The 27,150-nt window shown below is 36.1% G+C and overlaps 1 protein-coding gene across 1 annotated transcript in view; it reads right to left on the bottom strand.

Annotated features, from left to right (window-relative positions):
- Window positions 1-10,519: 10,519 nt before the first annotated feature.
- XKR4 (XK related 4) overlaps window positions 10,520-27,150 on the bottom strand; it is an 88,374-nt gene continuing 71,743 nt past the window's right edge. Inside the window, exon 3 of the mRNA XM_070942295.1 lies at window positions 10,520-11,466. Coding sequence (XP_070798396.1) covers window positions 10,520-11,466 — 947 coding nt within the window. The remainder of the gene's footprint in view (window positions 11,467-27,150) is intronic.

A 27,150-nucleotide genomic window follows, 5' to 3' on the forward strand; every position in this document is an offset into this window, starting at 1 on the left:
TTTTAATTTTTTTTTTAGTTCAGTTGTTGCAAAATGCATTGCTTTTACTTTAAGTTATTTTTAATTTCATTTATTTTTTTAATTATTTTCCTTCATGATGATTATTCAATGTTTGGATGATTAAAACGTGTTTGTAAGACACTTCCAGGAGTGAAATAAGAAACTGACATAAATATTTTGAGATCAGGGTTATGGTTACTGCTGGTTATTTTTTTTTCTGAATAATGGTCTTAAATGATAGTAACATATTGAAATGTTGTTTTATTTTTAAGAATATTTACAAAATTATCTTAGTTGCATTATTCCATATTGTTTTCTTTATTTCTATATCATGTGATGTAAAATATCTATTGAATAAAACTGAAGTAATTAGACAATATCTCCTACATATTAAATTAGTAATTAAATTACTGTGTGCCTTCTATTGTTCTTAGTGTTTTTTTTCTTGAATACCATATTCATTGAAGAAAAAGATAATATACATAAAACAATCAAATGGAGGCAAGCAAGAGTCATCGAGATGGACGATAAATGAAATAAACAGAAAAAATAATACACAGAATTATATGTTTTCAGTAGTATTAAATACTAGGGCTTGGAGAGCCTTCAAAAGTATTGTTTTGTAGATACTTTAGCATTAGTGAGGTGTCAGTTCTAAAAGTAAAGACATTAAAAACTCATTGTCTGGAAACCTCAAATGGCTGCTTTAAAAGCTTTTTCCAGTTGTCTCTCTGTTTCTGTGTTCCAGGGGAAGTTTTTTGTGTCTAGGTAAAACTTTGAAAGGGTTGCATCATATCTTCTGGAAGACATTGCTCTTTCAGTGCTCTAATGGTTAGATACTTCAGTGGAAACCAGGACTAGCTAAACCAGTGGATACTTCAGCAATGATACTTCAGTGAAAACCAGGACTAGGTAAATCTTGCTAGAACTTTTTATACAAAAGTGATGGGAAATGTAATACATCAAAGTCATCACACAGAACAAAGTACCATGCACAGGGGGCTTCCACTTTGATGCTAGCCTGGCCAGGTATACTTTGAATGGGATCTGAGTGAATGTGTGAGAGAGACTGTAAAGCTTTCAGTTCAGAAAATAAATGTCGTAATCTGTATTTGCTTTGTATTGTGAATTTCTAGATAAATAAGAACAAAAAGAACTAATGGCACAAAGTTTTTTTTTTTTATAAAAACCCTCTATCTTTTTTCCATGTGATACATGATAAACCAGAACAGCAGGGTTAGACTAAACCTTGCTGCAAACCATACAAGAACATTATTTTATTATTTTATTATTTTGTCATGAACATAAGAACAGGCAGCACCATTTATTAGTTTAGTCAGTCTCATGATTATGGTGTAAGTGTAAGCACAGCCTTGGCAGGCTGACACCTCAAAGAATGTATCTCAAAAGTATCTCAATGCCAACAAAATAGCAGTAAAATGTATGTTATTGGAATGTTACAGTTTAGAAGTGAAATTACCAAATGATATCTCATTAAATCTGCCATACTTTCTTACCCATTTTTTTTTAAATATTCTTTCACAGATGGTAACAATGGGAAAGATGCATTTCATCATCTTTATTTTGAAGAATTCCTTTGGCAGAAAATGTGCCCCTAAGCCAATAAAAATTAAGGGGCTGCTGCAGCCAGAACTTTGCTTGGAAGACTCTGTTTCCCCCGAGGGGAACAAAGCTATGAGGCCCCTAGTGTGGAATGACCTAAAGATCAAAATACCTATGATATGCACAGAATTGTATATAATGAACTCGTATACAAGTCCTTGGCTATCAAATATACATGCCATATTTATTACTGCATATTTAATTAAAATGAGGCATTGTTGATGGCACCACAAGAGGCTGTTGGAAGTTCCTAGAAAGAAAAAAGTCACCTAGTTGCTCCCCTTAGAGCTAGGAAAATCTGCCTGCTAGAAGTTAAAGTGTGTGGTGAGGAAAATGTATTCATCCAATCAAAGCTGCTGATGCAAAAATGTTGTGAGGGGACACGGGGAATGCTTGTTTTGAGACTTTAACCCCAGAGCTGGCTTCTTTATTTCTGCACAGAAATAAACATTTTTATATGTTCCCATCCACCTTTGTGTGATTATTGATTAACTCGCACAAGGTGAAATGAACCACCCATTTGAGCTGGCCAATATTGTGGTAAAAAAAACTCCACAGTGTCAGTAAAATGACCACAGTGTACTTTATTTAATGATTTGGTACTTCTTGTTGCAATAAAATAAAAAAAATCTACAAAATCCAAATATATAAAATTTTTCAAGTTTTCTTTTAAAGTTTTACAAGAAAAATCAAGTTGTATTCAAAGAAATGTTTAAGTATGAAGCACTACTTTGAATTTCATTTCATCACAAATTGTAACTTACTTAACAGACCAAAAGAACTATGGTACTGTAGTACACCAAATACTTCACACACTGTGTTCTTTACTATAGCACATTTAACCACTGTCAGTGCAAGGCAATGGTCTCTAGCCAATCAAGACACTCTTCACAACCAGGACTCAAAAGGAATGTTTGTATACATGGAGTCTGAATATAGGTATTTACAGGAAGGATTTCTGTTCCATTATCTATTTGAGTCTTCATTTCAAACGAAATACCAAGTACATTTGTACAATGTTTACAGGTCATAGCACAAGAACTGTCATGAATATCATTCAACTCAAGTCACTGTGCTTGAGGGAAATATATCTACATGGTTCCCATAAACAAAAAGATGATCTGATAATGGTAACTATTGAGTAAAAGCACAGTTACAATTAGCACAATCTGCTTAAAATGCAACAGTTTACAACAGGAGCTGAGAAATTATTGGCCATTTTCTAGTCTGCAAAGGGTAACTTTTCATTACTTTTTTCTGGTATTTCTTATAAGTAGATTACTGATACAGGAGAAACAAAGTGAGGGGAAACCCTTAATTTATAAATAGGAAAAATACAACTCTTAAGACAAAGTAAGCATATACAAGCAGCTTATATGGGTTGGTTCCTTGATATTTGAACTGCATGTCATAGACTCACACTCCTAAATCAGCTATATGGATACTGAGCCGAAGATCAAAATCTAGTAATCCAGATGGAGGACACAGTGAGTTCTGATACTAGCATATTCCTGATATTTTTTTAAAAGGGAGAAAAGCTGTATGCTTCTGCCACCAAGTGGATGAAGGGTGGTATGATTTTGGACTTTACTCAAGTTTCCACTTCAGACCCAGCAATTAGATGCAACCAGTATTTTCTTTCTTTACAAAAGATATAAAATAAATACAGAAACCAGTCTGCCTGAAAACATCATCATAAATGCTTCATGATGAGGAAGTGTGTCCCATATTCCTAAATGATCTAGGGCGGATCTTTTCCCTTCCCCAGATTATTCTTTCTAAATACTAATTGGTATAATTTTGAAAAATATTTTGCTTTCCAAATGTTGTAAATTTTAAAAAGAATGAAAATTAAAGCTTGCTGAGGTAGTCTACTGTAAAAAAAACAACAACAACAAAAAAACGCCACAGATTTTAAACATATCCAGAAAAATAGTGGTATAAGTTTCCAACTCTTGGAAATGTAGTTGATCAACAATCAAATGGCTTTGCATTATTAAATTTCACAAATAAGCAAAATTAATATATTACACCCCATCTGTTTTCTGCATCTCAAATGTTTTTAACATTTCATAAGATCCCATCTTGTCAATTTTTCATGTTTCTTAGATCATGCCCTATATGCAAACATTTATTGTAGTGTAGTCTTTCTATTAGAGTAATCCCAAACCAATATAGTCTATCTTTCTTCAAGAAACAAAAATGGAAAAAGAACAATCTGATTTTCAGTACAAAGATGTTGTGGTACATATGCATGTTTTTACAGATATTTTATAACAGCAAAATGCATTATGCCTTTTCAGGTTCCATCTTGGTTACAGAATTCATAGCTAATGGGAACAGTGATCATACAGACTGAAATTCTTGAGGCTGAAATTCAGTCTTTCTGGAAGGCATCACGTCAGACATTTCAATATAAGGTAAGAAAAACACAGTAATAGAATAGTGGTAAGGTAACATATCAAAATGACACTTCCATTTGGACCAGCAATTACAAGATAATGCCCATTAAGTAGAGCTTTGGCAGAAATTCCCACACATTTTCCAGTAAAAAAACGTATATATAATTGACAGAAATATTAAACTTCAGATGTGGAACAAACTCTGTTTCAAAGGTATTTTGAAATTTTTCTATCCATTTTATTCAATAGAACCACTAGGACAAATATTGGGGAGCACTGCACAGGGAGAGTAAAGAGTTTTTTCTTTTCAGAAAAAAAAATGAATTCAGTTTTTCCTGTTGAAAGAAACAAACAAACAAAAACCCTGCCAAAACCCCATTCACTTTCAGTTCATTTTCCATCTTACTGAATTTCTTTTAATTTCTTCCATTCTATATTCTGGGCTTGCTGGTGGTCAGCTTCAGCTCTTGTCTTCGAGGATTCTGCTATGTCTCCTCTCATATTAGCCCTTGACTGTTAGGTATGCCAACATATATAAGCCATTAAGAAGCAACAGCAGTGCCATGCATCCCATCAACTCTGAGTAGCAAAGATACTGTCCTTACAAGTTCACACTGCAAAATCATAGTTTCTACCAGCTGAAAGCAGCTCTATCACCACGGCCATGCAAAGAATGAGTATGCTAATAGTGAGCCTATTTGTATTAGAGGATCCAGGAAGGTAATGGAAGCAGTCATACAAAGTTTATTATTATTTTGTTTTGTTTTTCATTAAACCTATATACTACTTTTGCTTTATGAACCTCTAGCCCTTCAGTTTTATTGTCACAATAAGTGAGCCCATGAAGAAAGCACAACTAGGTTATGCTTCTTATTGTGTTTTAACTAGAAGCTTGGGGTAAGGGCAACTAATGTCTAAGCAACTTCATGGAAAGCTGCAGTCTATGGTAAATGACAAAAAAAGTTACGACTTTTACTCTGGAAACCTGCTGGAAATCCTGGAAACAGAAACAACCATCACTATTGGAGAGAAAATATGGTTTGTTGGTCCTCAGTGTATCTCTGTATGTAAAGATCTTAAAGGTTCACCACTGCCTGCTATCCTCTCACATAGCAACCAAAGGTGGAAAAGAACATTTCTGAAGATGGCAGAGAAGATTATGCAATTACTTCTTTATCAGAGTATTTCAGGCAATAATGCTACCTTCAAGACTAAGAGTGAGATTTTTATTGTGTCAACGGAGCCAGAGGTAGATGTGTTAAAGAGAAGAAATGGGGCTGAGGAAGCAAACTTGAAATTGAACTGGCTTGATTTGGAGGGAGCATTTCTGACAAAATCAAATATTTGAGCAAAATCACATTGATGTAGTCATTTGTCTGTTAGAAACTGTACAATTGTACAACTGCTTATACTAAGTAATACAAATTTCCTGGTCACATAATGACTGGCTTCCTAGCTTTTGCAAACATAGTAAGAAGCTTTTAATTTAATTTATTTTTTTTAAAAAAAGTTGAGATTGAAAAATAAACAAAACAAAAACAATTGGTGAAGTGAGATCAGAACTATTGCTGATGCAGTTGAGGGGGAATTTAGACAACTTGCCCTTTCCTGTACTTACTCTACCAAATATGAATAGTAGAATGAAGGAAAAGATGTTTTTCTGAAACTCAAATTAGATGATACCATGTAATGATTACCTTTCTAAGACAGAAAAAAAGGGTTACATTTCTGTTCATCCCCTTATACTTGTTCATATGATGTAGCAAACTGGGGAAAGTTAACTTAGCCCCAAACCATTCTAGCATTGTCAGAACAAAAAAGTACCCCAAGGTTGACTCCATGCAAGATGTTTACACCCCGTCCCAATCTAGTTAAATAGGTTATACAAACAGGACCACTGTATATTAACATGGCGGCAGCCCAAGAAGGCATATTAGAAATATGCAACATCCTTTGGCTTGTGGGTCTGTCTGGTGTTTACACAGCTATTGAGAGCTACTCTCCAAAAGTGGGTGAGGCCAGGATGTAAAATGAGCCTTCCTTGGAGAAAGGGATGGAAGCAAGTACTCATTTTGCCTCTTTAAAATCCACTAGTCCAAAGTTTAGTCCACTTTGGGAATGGAAAAAAAGCTGTAGCAAATTGAAGGTGAATTAAAATTTTCACTTTTTGCATCTAAGGATAGATAATGAGAAAAGTTCAGTCATTTTTCTTTTCTTACTTGTCAATGGAAAAGAAGGAGGTGTAGGTAGCAGGAAGGCATTGGCTGAGCCTTATATGTTAAATGGTTGCCTAGAATGCACCAGCATTAGTTTTGTGAAAGTTTATATTGCCACTGGTTCCCTTGAAATAAAATGGGGAACATGAATATGGTAGAATAATAACATTATTCCTGTAAAATTACACCAATGAAATAAGTTCAAGGACATCATGTAAAATAATTATGCAACATCATAACACTGAAACTGAAAAACTGAATCCTGTTTTCAAGAGAGAAGAGTATGTCATGGAACTGTATTGTAGACTGCACAGTATTACAACAGAATTATGTATATTAGAAGCAAAAACTCATGTAGGCAACTCCAGCCATATCAAGACAGAAATAATTAAACATCGTGGTACATCAAGAAGGGCCATTCTGTGAATATAAAGGCTCCTTCCTAGTTAAAGAAGAGAAGAAAGAGATTGTCTTCATGGAATTCTGAAAATTGTCCAAATCACCATAGTGTGATTACTATGAAAAAATATCATAGTAATGAATTATATCTCTGAATTGATAAATTATCTTTTATAAAATAGCTATTACTAAAACATGCAAATATATGCAGGACCCATTAGTTCAATCTTAAAACATGGTAGTCCTCACAAATTCCAAAAAATATTCATATTATTTACTATAAAAAAAAGCCCAATGAGAAACAAGCATTTTTTGTTCAGACCTTTCTATTCAAACATGATGCTGTTAATCACTTTTGAACAAACTTTGCAAAATTCAAACCTCCTCTTCTCTTATATTGTATCTTGTTCTACACATTATAATGGCACATTATAATGTAACATTATGCAAAAGACATGCTATAAAAGAACCACAAATGCAAGGCTGTTGATGGAGAGGAGCTTTGTTGAAATTCATGCAGCACATACATACAGATGAGGTGATCTTTGTGCTGTTAAAGGCTGTCCTCCTTCAACAAAAATTTCTTGGAGAACTTTGGTAAAGCTGAAACAATGGATGTCAGGGGCAGGGAAGAGTATGAGATGATGCATTCACTTTATTTCATCTTTCCCCCTCCTCTTGCTGTTTTGCATGTGCACAATAGGATGCCCACAACTGCTTCTCTTTCACCCTAGGCAGCAAGTTTTCAGGAAAAGGATGGACCATTCTTGTCAGATTTTTCAATTTTTGAAATCAGACTGAGGGCCGCTTGAAATTAGTAATGGACCAATATTGCCCACCCATACATATTGAGTTTGTATTTGAACGCATATTGATCCCACAATTTCAACTCGTATGTCTATTGAAATAATGAGATAACTTTTGTTATTAATACAATTGCATTTTGGCTTGAAGCAGTGCAAATTCAATATGTCATAATCTTAAAGAGATTATAATCTTAAACTTCAATTGAATTGAAGTGGGACATTTTCAATTGCAAAGGAGACTGCTGAAGGACACACACATTTACATAGAGCTATTTTTTGGAGGGGAAGCTGTTTTCTGTCAATACAACTGTACAAAAATCTGCTTCACATACCTGCTTATTGTAACTGTTTATATTCATAAACAACTTGCTGATATTTGCAATAGGTGATTATACCTTTGCTAAAGAATAACACAATGAACTATCTCACTTTTTGAAGTTTCTAATATATTGCAGAAACATTATGAAAATACAGCTTGCCACTATCTGGAGATTAACTGAAGTAGAAACAAGCAAACTGTAATCTCACTATGAATCTGCAAAATTTCAGGCTGAATTTAATTATAAATTGGCTTTTTCCAACCTACAATTCTCCACTGTTGTGGCTTCACATTCTGCAAGTTGAGTTCCCAAGAACATTGGAGAATTCCAAATTGCAAAATGCTATTTCATAGTTTAGAGTTCATCAGAATTCATTATAAAGCATCCACTGTACACACTGCACTAAATCTGAAGCACTCATCTGAAGTTTTCAGTTTTGAAAGGTAGCAATGGACATTTTCATATTGCATGATACTGTGAAACAAACTAATATGGCATCAAGACTATGCAGTTATAATAATTTACAAATGACTAGCAGATATAATTATGGACTAATTTTTAAACTAAGTTAATAAAGATAATGAGTTACAGGTGAAAAGATTCTGCCTATAAAAAGTAACAACTTGTGTACTGAGTTTTTGCTTTACAAAAATATTGACATAATCCATGAGTTATTCCAGTTTGCACCAATTTTTGTTAAAAAAAAATACTATCAAATTTTGACTTGCACCTTTAATGCAACCAAAAGCACCATCAAGGATACTTTTAACGTAAGAAAAGATACTTCTTGGAATCATGCCCAGATACCTATTTGCAAAACTAATTTTTGACAGTTAGCTGGTTTGGATATAAGGCTAAAGTGTAGTTTAGCTGTACAAAAGTGAGCCACAGTAAACTTTAGATTTATGTATTTCCCTTCTTTTGATGTACCTGTGAAGGGAATACTGAAATTTTAGATTATTTTGGGAGCATTTTTCATGCATCTTTTGCTTTTCTTTGCTTTTGTTTTTTCTATTTTCTTCCTTACTTTTTATTAGCTTGTGTTAACTTTTAACTTGTTTAAAAACAAAAATTATACCTAAAAATGAAATTTAGATTAATTTTGTCTAGCTCAGGGTTGACAAACCTGCAGCCCGGCCCAGATGCATCATGTGCTGGCCACACCCACCAGTTTTAGCAAAGGCAAAAATCGCGATACATCATGTGATGAAAACGTGACATGAGTTTGACACTCCTTGGCTAGCTACTCAAAGAAAAGTTTCATGTTATTAATCAGAAATATGAGTAGTTGAAAAAACATTGAGCATTAAGATACACATGAAAATCATTTGTTTTAACTAACCTTAACATGGCAAGTGAAATAGCACTTCATCTAGAATAGAAATGGACACTTTTGATCTTATTAGATGCCATTTCAGATGACAAGAGGTGGGGTAGCATTAAATCCAAGGCTCATTGAAACACATTTTTGTGAAACTGAAACACAATGTTGTATTATGTCCAAGTACAATGAAACAAGTTTTTACCCCCTTCAAGAAAATCTTGTGCATAAGGTAGATTACTGTAGATTACAGTATTTATAAAGTATATACTGTAGTTTATATGCTTACAAAGCAGGGAATATTTTTTGCTTAAACACCATTGACTGTAATTGTAGAAAGTACAATGTATTCTTTCCAACTTCTTTAGGACATGTCACACATTATCTCTTCTTCAAACCATAATATTATATTAATTTTGTAATTACACAATATTTGGCACTAAAAGGTTATAGCATTCTGTGATGCTTTATTCAAATGCAGTAGATTAAAACACCTATTCTCTTTTGCTGTTGTTCTGAATGTAATCTTCACAGGATATGGGATATATACCTTTTTGGTATTTTTCCATCTCCCTCCCTCCCTCCCTCCCTCCCTCCCTTTTCTTTTGTTTTTGTTTTTGCAATTGAAATTTAATCATGATTATCATTTAATTTACATTTTTAATAACCATCCAAACTCTCAATTCTTTTTGAAACTTGAGGAGGGAAGAGGGAATCATCTGCATAGAATTTCTGTTAAAAAGTACCCTGAAGTTGTACATAAAATATTGGTTTTTGTTTAAAAAAAGGAAATAAAATTTAATAAAATAAAAATGAATAGTTTCTTTGATTATAAACTGTAGAGAAAAATTATTAATGCTTTGTTCAATGTCCCTCATTTGAAAATGTTTCATGATTTACCTATGCAAGATAATTATATTAATTTCTTTCATAGAAACTAGAATTCATATAACAGTAACATCGCCTTGTATGAATTTAGTTCTGACAATTTTTTCTAAACTGCTGCTTTGTTTTGTAAATAAGTATGCAAACATACTAAGCTTAAAAATATATGTAGGGATTTATCTAAACAGGAAAAAAGAAAAGAAAACCCCACTCACTAGTGTGTTGGATGTCAGTCATTCAACCCTTCCTGCCTTATTCTTAAATTCCGTATAATGCACTTTAAAATCAGAATAATCAAACTAAGCCTATTTCTCAGTCAAAAATAATGATTCATTGAGGTTTTTGTATGCTGCTTCTTTTAGGCTTACTGAGATAGACTGTGGTACAGTGGATCAAATGATAATCATGATGGTAGTCAGACTAAGGACACTGCTATAGCTTCCTGATCTGCTGTAGAATGAAATTAAGTTATTGCCACGGCCCTATTATTACCCTTTTATTTGGATGCATCATAGCCATTGCACTGAGTTTTCTTTATTCATTCTACTCATAGTGTTGTTTCATATTCCAATCGCTCCTGTATAAGGGCGTCATCTTTATACTGTAGTCGTGGGGGAGCAGGAGAACATTCAAAAGCTAAAATGGCCTTTCTGAGGCTCCTGTCCAATACATGTCTTTCCCATGCTGGATACCTATTCCTGAACAAATCAATTTTAATGACAGATTCTTCAATCCTTGGTGGTCGGGATGAAGGGGTTGAAGGTGCAGTTGGTCTCACTTGAAAGACAGGTACACACCCATCTCTCTCAGCAAATTTCTGATCCCGGTCACTTGTGACACTCCGATTATTAGAAATAGACCTTAAAGTACTTGATGCTACTTCAGCAGGAAGAGTGAAGGCGGTTACAGTATCCTCACAAGCACAGCTTGGTGACTGCCCAAATCGTGGTCCATTAGGATGAAAGAAGGCATAGTACATCAGCATAAAAACAATGCCAGTTAAAAAGCTGCTGAACACCACACATAGTGCCGGTATGGCAAATGCATCAGAAATCATAGGAGCCTTGTACAGATACCAAAGAGCACTCAAGGCGGTGTTTTCCAAAAGGATCACAAAATAGTAAATGAAAAGCCTACAACGTGTCCTTCCCTCCTTGACGTTGAACCAACTAAAGATATAAATTATTCCAACAACCATGTCAAACACAATCTCTTCCCACTTTGTAATGCAGAATTCTGTTTCACAATGGACAATCCAGAAAGTCATGATACACCAATGAAGGACTATGAAGATCCCAAAGTATAGTTGAAAAACAGAGGCAAAGAGAGCAAAAGTAATCACCCTGGCTGCGATTGTGAAAAAATGCCAACAGAATTGAATAATTACAGCCATGTAGCTGATAGGTTTCTTGTCGTCCCGGGAGTCACGAAGAGCTTTTTGATATGAAGCCAGTGCCCATGCCAAAGATACTAGAGATGCTGCTGCAGTAAGACCTACAGGAAAAGGAAAGGCAATAAATATAGGACATGCCATAATTAAAGATGGACACTTTTGAAAAAAAAACAACAACATGCATAATCTCATTACACTTCTAATAGAAAGGACCACGTTAAGTACAATCCCGTGTATGTTTTCTTCCAGTGGGTCCACCAAAAGAAGAATTATGATGGAAGGTTGTAATCTGATAAATGACGTTTTGTAACAGGCATCTAAAGATGCAGGGGAACTTTTAACTACTGAAAATGTTTATTTAACAACTATAACTGTAATGAACTCATTAAAACTTACAAGACAAAAATTATCCTACAGGCAGAAACTGTAACAGTATGTCAGCAGTATATCACTAGTAAGATAAGACAACAATATTATATAACAGCTTGAAATACACACACACACACACACACACACACACACACACACATCAATCTCCAAAGACTCAGAATTCAATTAAAGATGCACTATGTGCTACCGTTCAACAGATGAATTGTGGAAGAACTAGGACATTTTATGGAAAAACATCTAAAGATTAAGATGAAAATTTGTTTGAAATGTTCTTATTTCAGCACGGGCATAAATTTAGCTAAATTCCAAATTCTGATGGCCTACCTTATTATGATGGTGTTATTAGATTCAATCCATATTCCTCGATTGTGAGAGGAAACAGATTCAATTTTTAAAATAAGAAATGCCTACTTGTGCAAGTGAAAAATGTTTTATCTTATAAATTCAAATCCAATGTCTCAGCAATTGTGGACAATATACTTGATATTTGGTTAAGATTTAGAAAATCAAAATAATAATGGCCTGACATATGTATATACTAAAAATATATTGAACACAGAATAAACATTTGGAAAGGTCTAGTTCAGGGGTCTGCAGCTCTGGAGCCACATGTGGCTCTTTCAGTCCTCCGCTGCGGCTCCCTGTCAGCTGATCCCACTACTACTTGATCCCATCACCCGCCCCTCTTCTCCCAGTCACTCCTCACCTGGCCTGAGAAGATAAGGGCAACGGTGGGGAATGGAGACTTGTTCCATATTCCAGAGCGGGAGCAAAGCATCCCTGTACTTGTCTTTGCACAGTAACAGCATTCCGCCTTCATCGTGGTACATTTGCACTCAAGGCAGCTTTTGCCACTTCGGGCTCGAAGCTGTAAGTCACTTCGGGCTCGGAGCTGTTGCCACTTCCATGGCCTGCTTGCTGCTCTTATAACACCTTGTGCAGCACAGTGAAATTTATCATGCTTCACAATGGGGGAGATGGGGTCCCCTCCTCTTCCTGGAGCCCATTATGATGCAGAGCCACAATGTGACCCTGCCCCTAGCAACAGAAGCAGCATTGGCTGCGGCGTGGGTTGGGCTGGTGTGTTGGGGCGGAGAGCAGGTCGCGCATCTCCCTGAACAACCAAGGCACATCCAGCACTAACAAGGGCTGGAAGAAGGATTTTTATGGTCTTTGCTTTTGGAGGTTTTATCTCCACTCCCTTCCAAGGTATTTGGATATCTTGTAATCTCGCCCAGGTTTTATATGAATAGTCCAGTCCTCCAAATGATTTTATAGAAACTGCATTGGCTTTTGGGTCCTTTTTGCCTTAGATTCTGATGAGACTGGCTGTGGAAAGGGACTTACTCCCAGAGTTAGCCTTAGATTTTAGAAAGTATTTATTTATCAAATCTAAATAGCCACTCAGCTCACCAAAGGTGATTCTTGGTGGCACACAACAAGATAAAACTATATAAACATATAAAAGATGTAAAACATAAAAATCCATATTAATAAAATAGCCACCCACTGTTTCCTGCTGCAGTCTATTGGGGAGCGAGACCCAGCTAGAGATGAGGTGTCAGAGAATCAGAATCAGAGAGAGAGAGAGAGAGAGAGAGAGGAGGGGGGAGGGAGGGAGGGAGAGGGAGAGGGAGAGGGAGGGAGAGAGAGAGAGAGAAACAGATAGACATAGAGAGACAAAGAAAAAGGTGAACAACATTTTTACAGAACTATAGATACATTGAGGCCTTTGAGGCGGGAGGCGAGGCGCGGCCAAGTGTGACAAGAGGTGGCTGAGAGGGGAGGGATGAGGCATGGCTGGGCATGGCTGGGGGTCATGTGACTGGGTGGGAGTGAATGATGTCAAGTTGGCCACGCCCACCCAGACTTTGTGGCTCCCGGTGTTTTCTTTTCTGTGGGAAACATGTCCAAATGACTCTTTGAGTGTTTAAGGTTGCTGACCCCTAGTCTAGTCCAACTCCCTGGTCAGGGCAGGAATTCAAGGAGAACATTCCAGTAAAGGTCTGTCTAGTATTTGCCACTTTTCAGGATTGGTGGTTCTACTATTGAGAAGTTTTTTTTTTCTAATATTCAGTCATAATCTGTCTTCCTATAACCATTATTTCATATTCTGCAATGTGTAAGAACAGATCTTATCTTTCTTCAGCAGAAAAGCAGCATCTTTTCAGGTATTTGAAGAAAGCATCATTCTGACATCCTTAGTGAGCTTTTCTCAAGGCTAAAACATAAAATCCTTCAGTCTCTTTTCATAGAATTTAGTTTCTAGTTTTGATCATTGTTATTCACCATCTCTGAAACCATTACAATTTCTCTGATTTCTCCTGAAAGTGCAGTATATAAAACCTAACATTATATCCCAGACCAAACCAACCTCACTTCAAAGGAATGATTAAATCCTTTTGAATTAATTTTATGGCCAAGCAGGCTGAATATAGGAACACCTCTGTTGGAATATTGTATTTTTCTGTTAAATCATATGGCAAGGCAGTTCTGATTAAATATGTAGGCGAGCAAGAAAGTTGGTCAGGTTGTGAGTTTTCCCAAAAATAACTGTACAATTTTCTTTTGCTCTTCCCTCATCCCCAATCCCAGCACAGTCCCAAGTAATTACTATTTTCCCAGACAAGGGAAAGTACAATTATCCCAAAATCCTGGAAGGATACACTAAAATGTGACATAGCAAAGCAGTTTATACTAATGTTGCTATTGGTTTTTCTTTGTTAAAATTCAAACAACCATACAGATACTGAAGTATTAAAAAGATGCATGAATATTTTGCTAAGAAAAGGACTGTTTTTGCTAACGAGTAGGGTATATATCACTTACATGTAATTTGTTAAAGCAGAAAAAAAATATTCACACAATTCACAATACATATAATCCACTAGGTGGCACTGCAGCACAATTTAATGTGTTTTGCTTTTGGCTGTAAACTTGCTATAATAAGCAATTTGTTAGCTATCCTATTAACAGGCCTAAGTGAGTAGGATATGATAGTAGAGATTAAATGTCTTTGAAATTGTGAAAGCAACCTGTTATGTTTTCTTAGTTAAAATTCTTGTATGTAAAATGCATACATGTGATTGAGAAAGTGGTTGCAGAGCAGGTTTTGGAGGGCCTTGAAAAGAGAGGATTATCTGGATCTTTTCAGTAGACCTAAATATGGGACAGAAACAATATTGGTCATGCTTTTGGATGAACTCTGGTGAGGGTGGGATTGGGTTATGCACTATCCTTGTTATACTTGATATCTCTGCAGCTTTCAATATTATTGATCATACAATCCTGGCTCAGGGGATTGGAGATGAGTGGCACAGTGTTGTGGGGGTTGGCATCCTTTTTTCAGTGTTGATTCAGCCATTGTTGCTGTCGAGGGGCAGAGATCCCATCTTTGGCCCCTATTATGTGGAGTACTGCAAGATATTCCACATCTAACATGAGGCGGAGTGAGCTTATTTGCCTCCATGGGTGAGGTTTCATCAGTATGTTAATGATACCCAGTTATACATGGCTATAATTTAAGCAATGCTGTCAATATCTTATCCTGGTGTGTGGAGTCTTTGAGGGTCTGGATGGGAAACAACAGACTAAACCCTGAGTGATTATGAGGTTTTTGTCTGCCACTTCTAGGCCTATGCCATGTTTGGTGCTGGTTGGGTTTACACTGTCCAGGCAGACCCAATGCAAAATCTGGGGAACCTTCTCAAAGAGTAGGTGGTAGTTGGACCTTTTGCACATCTTTGTGTTGTGTACCATTGTGCCCCTTCCTAGATCAGGGGGCTCTTTTCACAGTCACACGCATTCTAGTCATCTCCAATCGTACCACTATGAATGCACTTCACATAGGGTGCCCTGGAAGAGTATCTGGAAGCTTCCTCTGATGTAGCATGTAGTGGTGCAGGCAGGTGTGTCTACTTCTAGAACAGAAGGTGATATACCTCTCTTCTGCAAGATGCTAGTTTGCTTCCAGGTCAAATTAAAAGTGATGAATTCCCTTCCCCCCCATAACTTTATTAAAGATTATATTATACAAGTACAACGTATGCAACTATATATATGTATGTATGTGTATGTGTATATGTACATGTATATATAACACAATAAAGAAATATATTAAAAGGAGAAAGAAAAAAAGCTGTTGATTTTAAGCTTTAAAGCCCTTCATGGCATTGAGCCAGGTTATCTGTGGGCCGCCTCTCCTCATTTATATCTGCCCATCCCATCAGATCTTGTTCTGCCTCAGGTACGGACCCCAAAGAACACAGCACACACAAAGTCTGTTCAAACCTTAATTTACTAATTAAAGACTACTAATGAGCTTTCTTAGTTGTTCGAACACAAATACAATAAATCAGCCTTTTCTGAACAAGGGCTGTTAATTTAACTTCATTAACAGCCGACAAGAATTCAAAGAATAATAACTCAGTTCTGAGGCACAGTATTTCAGATAATCATAATCTTACTGTGTTTGGCAGGATGCCCAGAAACAATTTGCAGGAAAACTGATAAGAGAGAAATAAGAGCCAAATTAAGATGCGAAGGAATTTGAACGAAGATGTTTACTGCAAATTGCATCAGTCATCGTCCTTCCTTAAATAGGCTAGGTGAGTGGCCAATTAGCCCCAAGCCTTACTCTTGAGGAGACCTCCTCCTGAGGAGCCCCTCCTGTCTTTTCGCAGCTCTGCGCGCTCGTGCATCGAGAAGAGGCTCCTCCTCTTCTTCCTCTTCACTTATGGGAGCTTCTGGAGGTTCTGAAGGCCCTGGCTGAATCCCCGCCTCTGGTACCACATCTTCTCCAGCCTCCTCATTGTCCGATTAGAATGCCAACTGCACAGACTACTGGTGCAGCACCACACCAGCCTCCTTGCTGTCAGAATCAGCTACTAACTGCACAGGCCGCTGATGGGCCACAACAGATCTGGTAGAGGAGGCATGTTGCTGGTGCTGTCTGTTAGGGAGCTACATTTGGCAGATCCCAGGCATGTGCTATCAAATTACCCTAGGCGGGTCCCTTCTGTGCCATGGCACCCACTTTATGGAACATTCTTTCCCTTGAAGTGAGGCTGGCTTCATTGCTGTTAATTCTCCAGAAATCCCTCAAGACCTGGCTATGTCATCAGGCAGGAGGGTCCGAGGGGACTAATGGAATCCTGAGATGCCTCCATGGTGAACATCCACTCCATTTTTTTAAATGTTCTTTTTTACATTTTAATAATGTAAAAATGTTTATATACTTTTTGTTTAATTAATTGTTATATGCCAACCAGAGTTGTTGTGAGATGGTCAACTATATAAATTTGATAAATAAGCAAATACATAATACTTGAGAAAAATACTCAACCACAAAAAAGTGGTAAAAAAATCTTATTTACGTATTTATTTATGGCAGATTTAGACTGCAGAAAGGAGTACTGTTGGGAAAATAGCACAGAATGGGGAAAAAACAATAAAAGAGAAGCTAAGGGTCAGTGAGAATATTTAAAGTGTTTTAAAACTATATTTTTACATATGTCTATTCATCTTCTCATTTAATATGTATATTCTACACTTTCTAATCCATTTAGAATTGCTTAAATAGATAACAACATTTCAGTCAAAATACAGTCAAAACAATCAAATAATTGGAAGAAGCAATAATGCAACTAAGCATTAAGATGTTAAAGAAAAAATGCAATTGAGAAGTAAATGCCAACCATACAGCTTTCTAGTAATATCTAGATATAGACATAGAAATGAATCTTTCCTTTTCATTCACAAGAGTTGTGCAATTCTTTTGTTTTCCACCCTTTGTTTAAGCAAATTAAAATGGTTACCTACTTGTGATAGAGCTTAGTAACAGACCATTAAATTATTCAAATTTTCTTGTTTTCATTGTAATAATTGTTCACTACTGAAAATCTTAATTCATAAACTTATTAAATATGTCAAGTATTATGGAAAGCCATATGAAGCAAAGAGATGTTACAGTTATTTTTAAAAAAACGAAGGGAGGTTATTTAGCATTTAAAATATTAAGATATTTTGTGCCTATTTCTAAAGTTCACCTGTGATTCTTTCTCTCAGAAATAAGGATTTGTTTAAATATAACATTCTCTTTTTATCTCATTGGAAATACCTCCAAATTTATCTTGACCTGAAGATAAGATAAGCCTGAAGTAAGGCATTCTCATTCCAAAATTTCACTGAATATAAGTCAGGATATTAACAAGGTTTTATGGTCCAAACAATAAAGGTCAAAGTACATGAAACATCAGATGTATTACTTTTTCAGTTTTACGATTCAATGCTATATAAATTCTGGAAATATCATAGCACACATTTACATGTTTTTTTGCACAAGAATATCACAGCAGATATTGAGCAGATGTACAGAAAGCTTTGCTGTGCATGTCCAAGGTTGCAAATGTCAAGGCTTGGAAGGGGAAATGGAGTTCTTTTTGGCTTCAACATGTCATCACTGTTTTCCTTTCCAGTAAAAGACAAATCTACCTATACTATTCTTCTGAAAATCAATTCAAAGAAAATTCAAAAGAATTATTTAAAACCAACCTAGATTTATAAAACCATCTTGAAAGGTACTGCCTTAAAATCATCATTATTACTTTTAGAAATCAAATCTGGAGCAAGCAATTTCCCAAGCATTAGTATTCTTCTTTGTGTTTGCTTTTCGACATCTGCTTGGAAGCAAGAGCTCAGTACCTATAAATTAATTAATGTCAGAAATTGATTAAAATAAATTATATTCAGAATCCAGTTGTGGCAAACTGGTTTCTAGTGCATCCAAAGCATAAGGGATGATTCTAGCTAGTATCTATTCTCACCCGAATAAATAAAAATGAGTGGGATGGGGTAAAATGCAATTCACATTATAAGTGGTTTAAGAAAGAGAGTGGGAAGGGAAAGCAAGAGATGATGATTGTTGAAGATGAAGATAATGACAACAAAGATTATTAGAATTTTATCCTGCTTATTTATTTGGTCAACTCATAGGTGGTGAGCATAATACTTCCTCCTCCTACAGTATTTTCCCACAACAATAACCCTGTGAGGTGAGTTGGGTTGAGAGAAAGTGACTGGCTCACCCAGCTAGCCTTCATGGCTAAGGGAGACCTTGAACCTACTCCCGGCTGTTTTTTAGGCTAACACCTTCACACTACACCCAATGAAACTGAAAAGAATAGGGTTTCTTTCCCTAATACTTACTGAAATACTTACTGAAACTTTATAAAAAGCATGCATCCCAGGGAGCATTTGACAACAATCCCCAAACATCTTCCATTTTCAATTTCTTCTGAAGGTGTCTAGACTTTGGATCCAAAGTCATGGATCAGTGTCAATTGTCTTACATGGAAACTACCCAATACCCCCAAACAGCACTAATTATCTTAAGTCTTCTAAAGCAGGGGTTTCCAACACCTGGGCTGCGGCCTACTATCAGGCCATGCCCTAATCAGAAATGGATTGCTTGAGTGGTTGGGCGGTGAGTGCACACACATTCAGCTCTACTTGTGAGAGAGGTGGGCCAGCGGGCACTTGCAAGGGCTGCATGCACAAAAACATGCATGTGCTGGCCTGCCACTTGTGCCGTCCAATTCCCGTCCCTCTCCCTACCCCAGATGGGTCACCAAGCTGCAAAGATTGGGGACTGCTCTTCTAAAATGTGATCATCCTGTATAATTCTATAATTTCCATTTAATTGCCGTATTTTTCGGAGTATAAGACGCACCAACCTTTTTGGGTGAGGAAAAGAAGAAAAAGAAATCTCCCTCTGCCTTCTGCCTCTGAGCAATTTTGCCTTTGCAGCAAACAGCAAACAGCCTGCTTTACTTTCATTTTCGTTTTCAGCATAGCTTGATTAGCACAAGGGAAAAAAAAATCTGCTCCAGCAATTTACCTCTTTGCAGCAAGCAGCAGAGCCCTGCGCAAAACAGCTGAGAGCAAATCAGCTGAGAGTCAGAAGGCTGATCCAATCAACTTGTGCTAATTAGGCTGTGCTGAAGCTGAGAGGAGCTGGGTTTTTTTGCTGTTTGCTTGCAAAGCGGTAACTGCTATAAGGCAGAGGCCAAAGGGTGGGGCCAGTGGGTGGGCGGGGCTACATTCGGTGTATAAGACACACCTAAATTTTCACCCCATTTTAGGGAGAAAAAGATGCATCTTATACTCTGAAAAATACGGTACCTTTGGCTTTGGTAAGATAGTTTTATATATTTGGGTTCTGATGTACCTTAGATTACATACTTGATTTGATGTAAAACTCAAACTGACCATTTGAACTCATTTTTGACAAAAAAATCAATAAACTCAAGAGTTGTTTAATGCAAGTGCCAATGTTTAAAATATATTGCAATGTCTATCTGGCATAATATTTTCTATTCTTACTGTTAGATATGGAAATGACAATTTACTGCACTAGATAAACAGTGGTGGTTATAATGCTTATTTCTCACTCTTCGATGTTGAATAGAATCTTGAATATAGAATAAATACAATTAGGTCAACTCACATTTTAACATATATCAGATAAACCTGATTTAGAATGCTTAATGTGATACAGGTGTTATGTTAAAGCTAAAACTGATTTCTCACTTTGTAACATTACCAGCAGCTAATTCACATAGTAACATAGTTTTGGGTGCTAATGAGAATATATATAAGTCATAGTGACTAATGAGTCAGTATTAAAAGATTCAATTCTCACCATATGTTAGAAAGTGTCATAACGTGTAAAGGTAAAGTTACAACAATTCTGTATTCTGGCAACCAGACAGTAAGATAATGTATTAGGTTAATGATAGATAAAAACAGCTAAAAAAGTAGTGAAAAGTTGGACTTTAAAAAAAATAGAACATTTCACATTATTTTTTAACATAGATTTTAAAGTGCTTTTTAATCTCATAACAAAAGAGCTTTCTATATATGGCACAAATTAAAAGATTCAATTTGATTAATATAAAGATACCATGATAATGATTTGTATATTAACATTTAATACAGTCTTTTTCCTGAAATAGCCATTGGGATGGTGGGATAATTGTACAAAATATAATCTGCCTAAAATAATCCAGCCTAATTTCCAAGATACGGAATGTTACATTTTCCATTTTTTGCATGATTCTCCCACTTTACTTGAACCAATATTTCATTACCTTAGAACTGCTAACTAGAGATGTTAGTTGTTCATAAAACGATGAATGATATCTAGCAGATATGCCAAATTACTGTAAAAAGCCATGCAACTATTTTCTAAACAATTTTTCTTCTTAAATTCCATTTCTATATATTGGAATTTTAAAATATATATCTAGTGAGTGACTCGGCTTCTTTTCCTAGTAGGCTGTAATGCGTAATGTCAACTGATAATCACATCTCATATTTAAACATAATTTAGTGCAAGCTTTTAAATATGTACCGAGACATGAAGAATTCACCAGATATGATTATTTCAAATATAATAAAAATAAATACAGTATTATTATTTGCTACATTATTTATGGAATAAATAATATTCTGGATAAGAAGCCAAGTTACTATTTGAATTCTACTTGCTTGTCTGATTCAATACACCACAATTAGTGTTTCAAGTCAGTTTTGACTTGTGGCAACTGCTCTCTGAAGCTTTTGTGGCAGAAATTTTTGGAAGTGGCTTGCCATTCTTCCTGAGACAGAGAGAGTGTTATGTAACCCAAAGTGTGATCACCCAGCTGGCTTCATGGCTAAGCCAAGACTAAAACTCAGTCTCCTGATTTCCAACCTGATATCTTAACTAGTACACCAAACTGGGCCTCTTCAATATGTATGTAAATCAGATTAAATCAAGAAAACTAGCAGGACTTCTATCATAGCACAAGTACCCAAAAGTATAATCACCCCTATCCCTAATATGAATGAGAAATTTTTTATGGTAACAAAGATTGCTACTGTTAAGTGATTTATTTGGAGAGTTCTTTGCAATGGATGGGTTTTGCTTCATGGCCAGATATTTAATGGTGACATTTGAGGCTGATAAAAGATTTTATTCAGAAGTTGGAATTGCCCTCATTTCTCTGTAACAAACTATGAATCATATAAAGACAAAACAGGAACTCAAAAGCAGAAATCAGAAGCCTGGAAAGCTCTCTCTCCATTTGGATGAAGTCACAGTAGGAGAATGTCTTCTAAATTTGACCCTATTTCACCAGCTATATTCCTTAAATTTCTTTCCTAGAAGCTATATCTCATAACATGCTGTTTAACTCATGTAACTGAAACATCAGAAGCAATCTGATCTTCTGGCCTCTCTTGGAACATTTTTTCAGATTACAAATATATTCTCATGTGCAATGACTAAGTGAAAATCTCTGAGACTTTATGATGAATAATGAAATTAGCTAAGCAAAGATCAAGTGGATAAAACTGGCAGATGTCTCTTCACAAACTGGTGCTCATCGCTTCATGTACTATGAAAAACAGCTATAATACAGGTTAGAGAACAAATTACAACAGCATATGTGGAAAGAGTGTACAAATAGTACTTCTCTCCCCAACACACACACACACACACGCACACACAGAGAGAGAGAGAGAGAGAGAAGGAGGGAGGGAGGGAGGGAGGGAGGGAGAGAGAGAGAGAGAGAGAGAGAGGGTGAGAGAGAGAGAGGGAGGTTAGTTTTGCAGGTTTGATATGCCAGAAATATCTGACATTACCAACATTATGTATACCTAGTCCTATTTGAAAGCCAATCCAACCAGCTTTAGCTGGTGCAGAATGCGGCCGCACAAACCATATTGGATGCCCAAAGAAAGGCACATATAATACCTTTGTTCTGCAAACTGCACTGGGTGCCAGTTTGGTTCTGGGTGCAATTTGACGTATTGGTTATCACTTATAGACCCTACATGGCATAGGGCCAGGCTATCTATAGAACCAGCTTTACCACATCCCACTTATTCAGGCAGGGAAATATGCTGCAGACCCTGTAGAATATCAACTGGTGGGGTCTAGGAAGAGGGCCTTCTCTGCCACTAACTCTGTCTTTAAAGGTGAGGAAAGCCCCCAGTCTCTTGGTCTTCTGCAAAGGGATCGAAACTTGGCTATGCACCCTTGTCTGGGGAACCCACATTCCCACACAACTATAAGAACCCCCACCGGTATTAACAACTGCTAATTCCCCATCTTGGAATTTTTCACCTTTTGAAATTTTATAATGTTATTTTTATAATTGTAAAACTTTTAGCAATAACAATAGCACTTAGACTTATATACCACTTTACAGTGCTTTACAGCCCTCACTAAGTGGTTTACAGAGTCAACATATTGCCCCCAACAATTTGGGTCCTCATTTCACCGACCTTGGAAGGCTGGAAGGCTGAGTCAACCTTGAGCCTGGTGAGATTTGAACTGCCAAATTGCAGGGAGCCGGCAGTCAGCAGAAGTAGCCTGCACTGTAACCACTGCGCCACTTTGGCTTTTAAATCTTAAATTAATACTAATTTTAATATTAATATTATTGATTAAATAAATGTATTTATTTTACATATTGGAATTGCTTTTGTTCATTTTTTGTGCAAAGGAATATCTCTCTCTTTTTTTACATGCACAAAGGGGAAAATACGTCAATTTTGCTCTTGAAGAACATATTTGTCATTTCTATAGATGTTATTTTTTATTGATTTATTACATATCATAAGTATAATATCAAGTTTCTTCTTTGCTTAGCTATTTTAGCTTTCCTCTTTGGATTGACACAATTTTAGTATGAATGATATACAGCCTGGTGGTTGGAAAAAAAATGGATGATGCAGGAACAATAGCTTTAATTTCCTCCTTCCTTTTTCTCTCAATGTAGGAGATTAAAATATAGAAGTCTAAGCTTCAAACCCTCTGTTTGCTTCATCTCTATTAAGAAGACATTTCTAAACATCCCAAACAAACAGATGTTAGATGTGATTGAACACTAACTAGGAATTAAAATGCTGACAAACCCATACTCTTGGCAGCACTCAGCAGGGCTTGTTGTCTGCAATCAGCTTTGCATTGTAAGGTTCTGGCTGTCATTTCTTTGATTTTTTAAGCTAACAAATGTTTTGATATCAGTTCAGTTCTTTCCATTATATGTCCTCTGAACTCCCATCTGGAGCCAATGAATGGAGAGCCAATAAAGATTTTTCTCCATTCACTTACATAATAGTAATCTGAAGCAATGCCACTCTGTTAAAGACATCATCTTCAGCAGGTGCACAGTGATGTAAAGAATATGGCTACATATGGCTCAAAACCTTTATTGACATTTTCTTCCATAGCCTTTATTATGGTGCAAAATCCTAGTGAAAATAAAATTAAAACCACATTTTCAAAGAAAGGACCAAGCTCTTTCCTTTGTTCTGTTGGATCTTTGTTACAGAGACAGATCACTTTTAAAAATAAAAATAGAATGTAAATGGAAAACAAAATTGTTTCTTACAGAACAGAAAAAAGGATAGTAACATTGGTAACTAAGAGATTTAGAATCTGAATCTGAATGTATCTTGAGGCTTATCTTAAATGTTATCAATCTTATGTCTTATTATTATTATTATCTTTGTTATAAACTACTGCAGTTTGCTCTATATAGGGCTGCTCTTGAAATCCACTTGGAAGCCTCATCTGGTCCAGTATGCAAGTTGGCAAAATTTGCTCATGTAAATTAAGGAGGCTTTTATGGCTACCAGTTGGCTTCCAGCTCCAATTCAAGGGAGAAAGTGGTTAAAGTCATACGTATTGTAGATCAGGGTCTGGATAGCTCTGCTATTTGAAAGAGAAGAGATAGACAGTTTATTATATTTGTTTTTCATGTACATTCCTTGGGCAGCAAAAATTACAGATATTAGTTACACAATATTTAATCATATCAGGGCCCAACATCTGCTCACTGCATTGAAGGAATCCTCAATTTCTTAATACATTGGTCTTTGAATCTGAAACAGAGCTGCACCAATTCCCTTAATATATAACTGGAACTCCTTTTTATCAGGTCTATATTACCTGAAAATTAATCCAAAGAAAACTAGATGGTTCCTTTGTACTTGCACTTCATGTAATATATACTCTATTGTTGGTAATATATAATGTTTTTGAAGATGGATCTAATTAAGAGAGAGAGAGAGAGAGAGAGAGACATGGCATTCAGAAATGTATGTATTTTAAGCCAAAAAACCTCTAAAATCAGTTATTAAATGAGAAAACCAGTTCTAACTTACTACCCTTACAAATATTTCCTAATTGTCTTTTGGAACAGGCTTCCCAGGACCTCAAAGAATAAAGCAGCATCTTGAAGACAGTGGTGGGTTACCTCCGGTTTGCACTGGTTCTATAGAACCGGTAGTAAAACTGGTGAGAGGCTCCGCCCACTGACCCTGACGTCATAAAAACGCTTCTGCGCATGTTTGTCCCCGTTGCGAACCGGTAGTAAAGGTAAGTAGAACCAACCCCTGCTTGAAGACAATGGTTTGAAGATGTTTATGGGTCTCTGGATAAAAAAGCAGCTGGTACAGACCCCAGTGACCAAGGAAGAAGATTCTACTTCAAAGAATCCTTCTGGAGAGGAAAGGATTCCTACCTTTGCATTGAAGAAGCAGTGATGGGTGATGCTGATTAAAGACCCCCCTGAGAGGAATTCAAATAGCAATCCATCATCCAGACAGCCTTTCAAGAGAAGCCTTTCTGGGGAACACACTTTTTACTATGATGGAGAGAGATTCCAAAGATAGTTTAAGTCTATTGACAGGTATCCCTTTCTGTTCATCCATGTGGAAATAAATGATCCAAACAGACATAGTCTGGAAGATTCTGCAAGGGACTACAAAGAATTTGGCAGGGGTGAAAGCACTGATAGTATCTGTAGAACATTTAGCACGTGTATATTTCTCTCCTTCCTGTTGAATGTTGCAGTACAGGAAGGAAGAATAATAATAGTAAATATTGTAAAATAATGGCATTGAACAACAGACTACATAGACTACAACAGACTACATAGATGGTACCAATGAAGCAGTTTGGATGCAACAAATGCCAAAAATAATTTTAAAAAGTTTTTTTCAACAAGTTTCTTGCTTCAACAAAGCAAGAAAAATGGTCAGGGAAAGGAACAGTCCACTAATGGAATGGCAAAGAGTTGATGGGTAGAAGGGAGAAACTGGAACTGCTTAATTCATTGTTTGCATCTATCTTTATACAAAACAAAAAAACAGTTCAATCTATCAATAGTAGTACTGTACTACTTAGGAGTACAAGTCAAAACAAGCAAAAAATCCGAGATCAGGGACTGCTGGCAAGAGATAGGCTGCCTCTCATGACAACTGGAAAAATATGTTCATGTGGTTCTGAACCTTGTGTGGAAGGAAGAAAAGAATGTAGAAAATGCTATGGCATTAAATATAAAGAATAGAATGAGAAGAGGTATACAGAATGTGGAGACATCCAACCATGGGCATGTAAATACAGGAAAGATAAATCGTATTATGTGATTCAAGAATTCAATCTCTTTGTACAAAAGCATAGACTATGGGGAAAAACACAAGGAAGGACAAGACTTAACACAGGATATCAACTGTGATTTAGCAAAAATTACTACTATATTGGGATAAAACTAATGAATGTTGCAATTGAAAGACATAATTTATTCAAATGAAGACGTAAAAGGAATGATATGTGAACGAAGTATACACTAGTATGGAGATCCAAAAATCTAATTATGAAGTCAGGAATATTTGGATGTAAACAAAAGAAAGGGGAAATATCAAAATATTATTGTGAAGATGTTCTATAAATTGATAAGGATATCCTAAGTTTTGAATAATGCCTTCTTGGGTATTACAAGATATTTGGGAAAGAGACAAAAGTAGTAATAGAAAAGATTAACTACTTAGACATTGTACCAATGTACCCAGAATCCTCATTGCATTATTGAATGTTCCATATGCAGAAGAGACAAGGGGATCTACCTAGGCCCACCCAGGCTTTCAAGGAAGACCAACAGTAATAAAAAAAGGTTTCTTTGGCTAGATAAAAAGAAAAAGAAGGGATAAAGGAAGGAAAGAATGATCCAACTGGTCGGAGTGGATTTTAGGATGATAACATTTTTTTTGGGAAAGGCAGAGATTTTTAATTCCTACTTTGCTTTGGTCTTCTCTCTCACAGAAGACTGTGTTTGGATGAACCTAAGCTTAATATACTGAAAGAAGAAAGAAGTGGAATCCAAAGTTAGGGAATCAGGTATCATGTATTATCTGCCTATCATGTATTAAGATTCTGGACCAGCATCCAAGAGTTGTGAAAGAATTTGTGGTTATTTTCTTGGAGCCTCTTTCTGTAATCTTTGAGAAATCAAGTAGAATGGACATAATATCAGAACTTGGGACAAAAATAAATGTTATTC

Source organism: Pituophis catenifer, unplaced genomic scaffold (genome assembly GCF_029215685.1).
Source record: "Pituophis catenifer annectens isolate HBS135680 unplaced genomic scaffold, rPitCat1.0.hap2 SCAF_3, whole genome shotgun sequence".
NCBI classification, from domain to species: Eukaryota; Metazoa; Chordata; class Lepidosauria; order Squamata; family Colubridae; genus Pituophis; species Pituophis catenifer.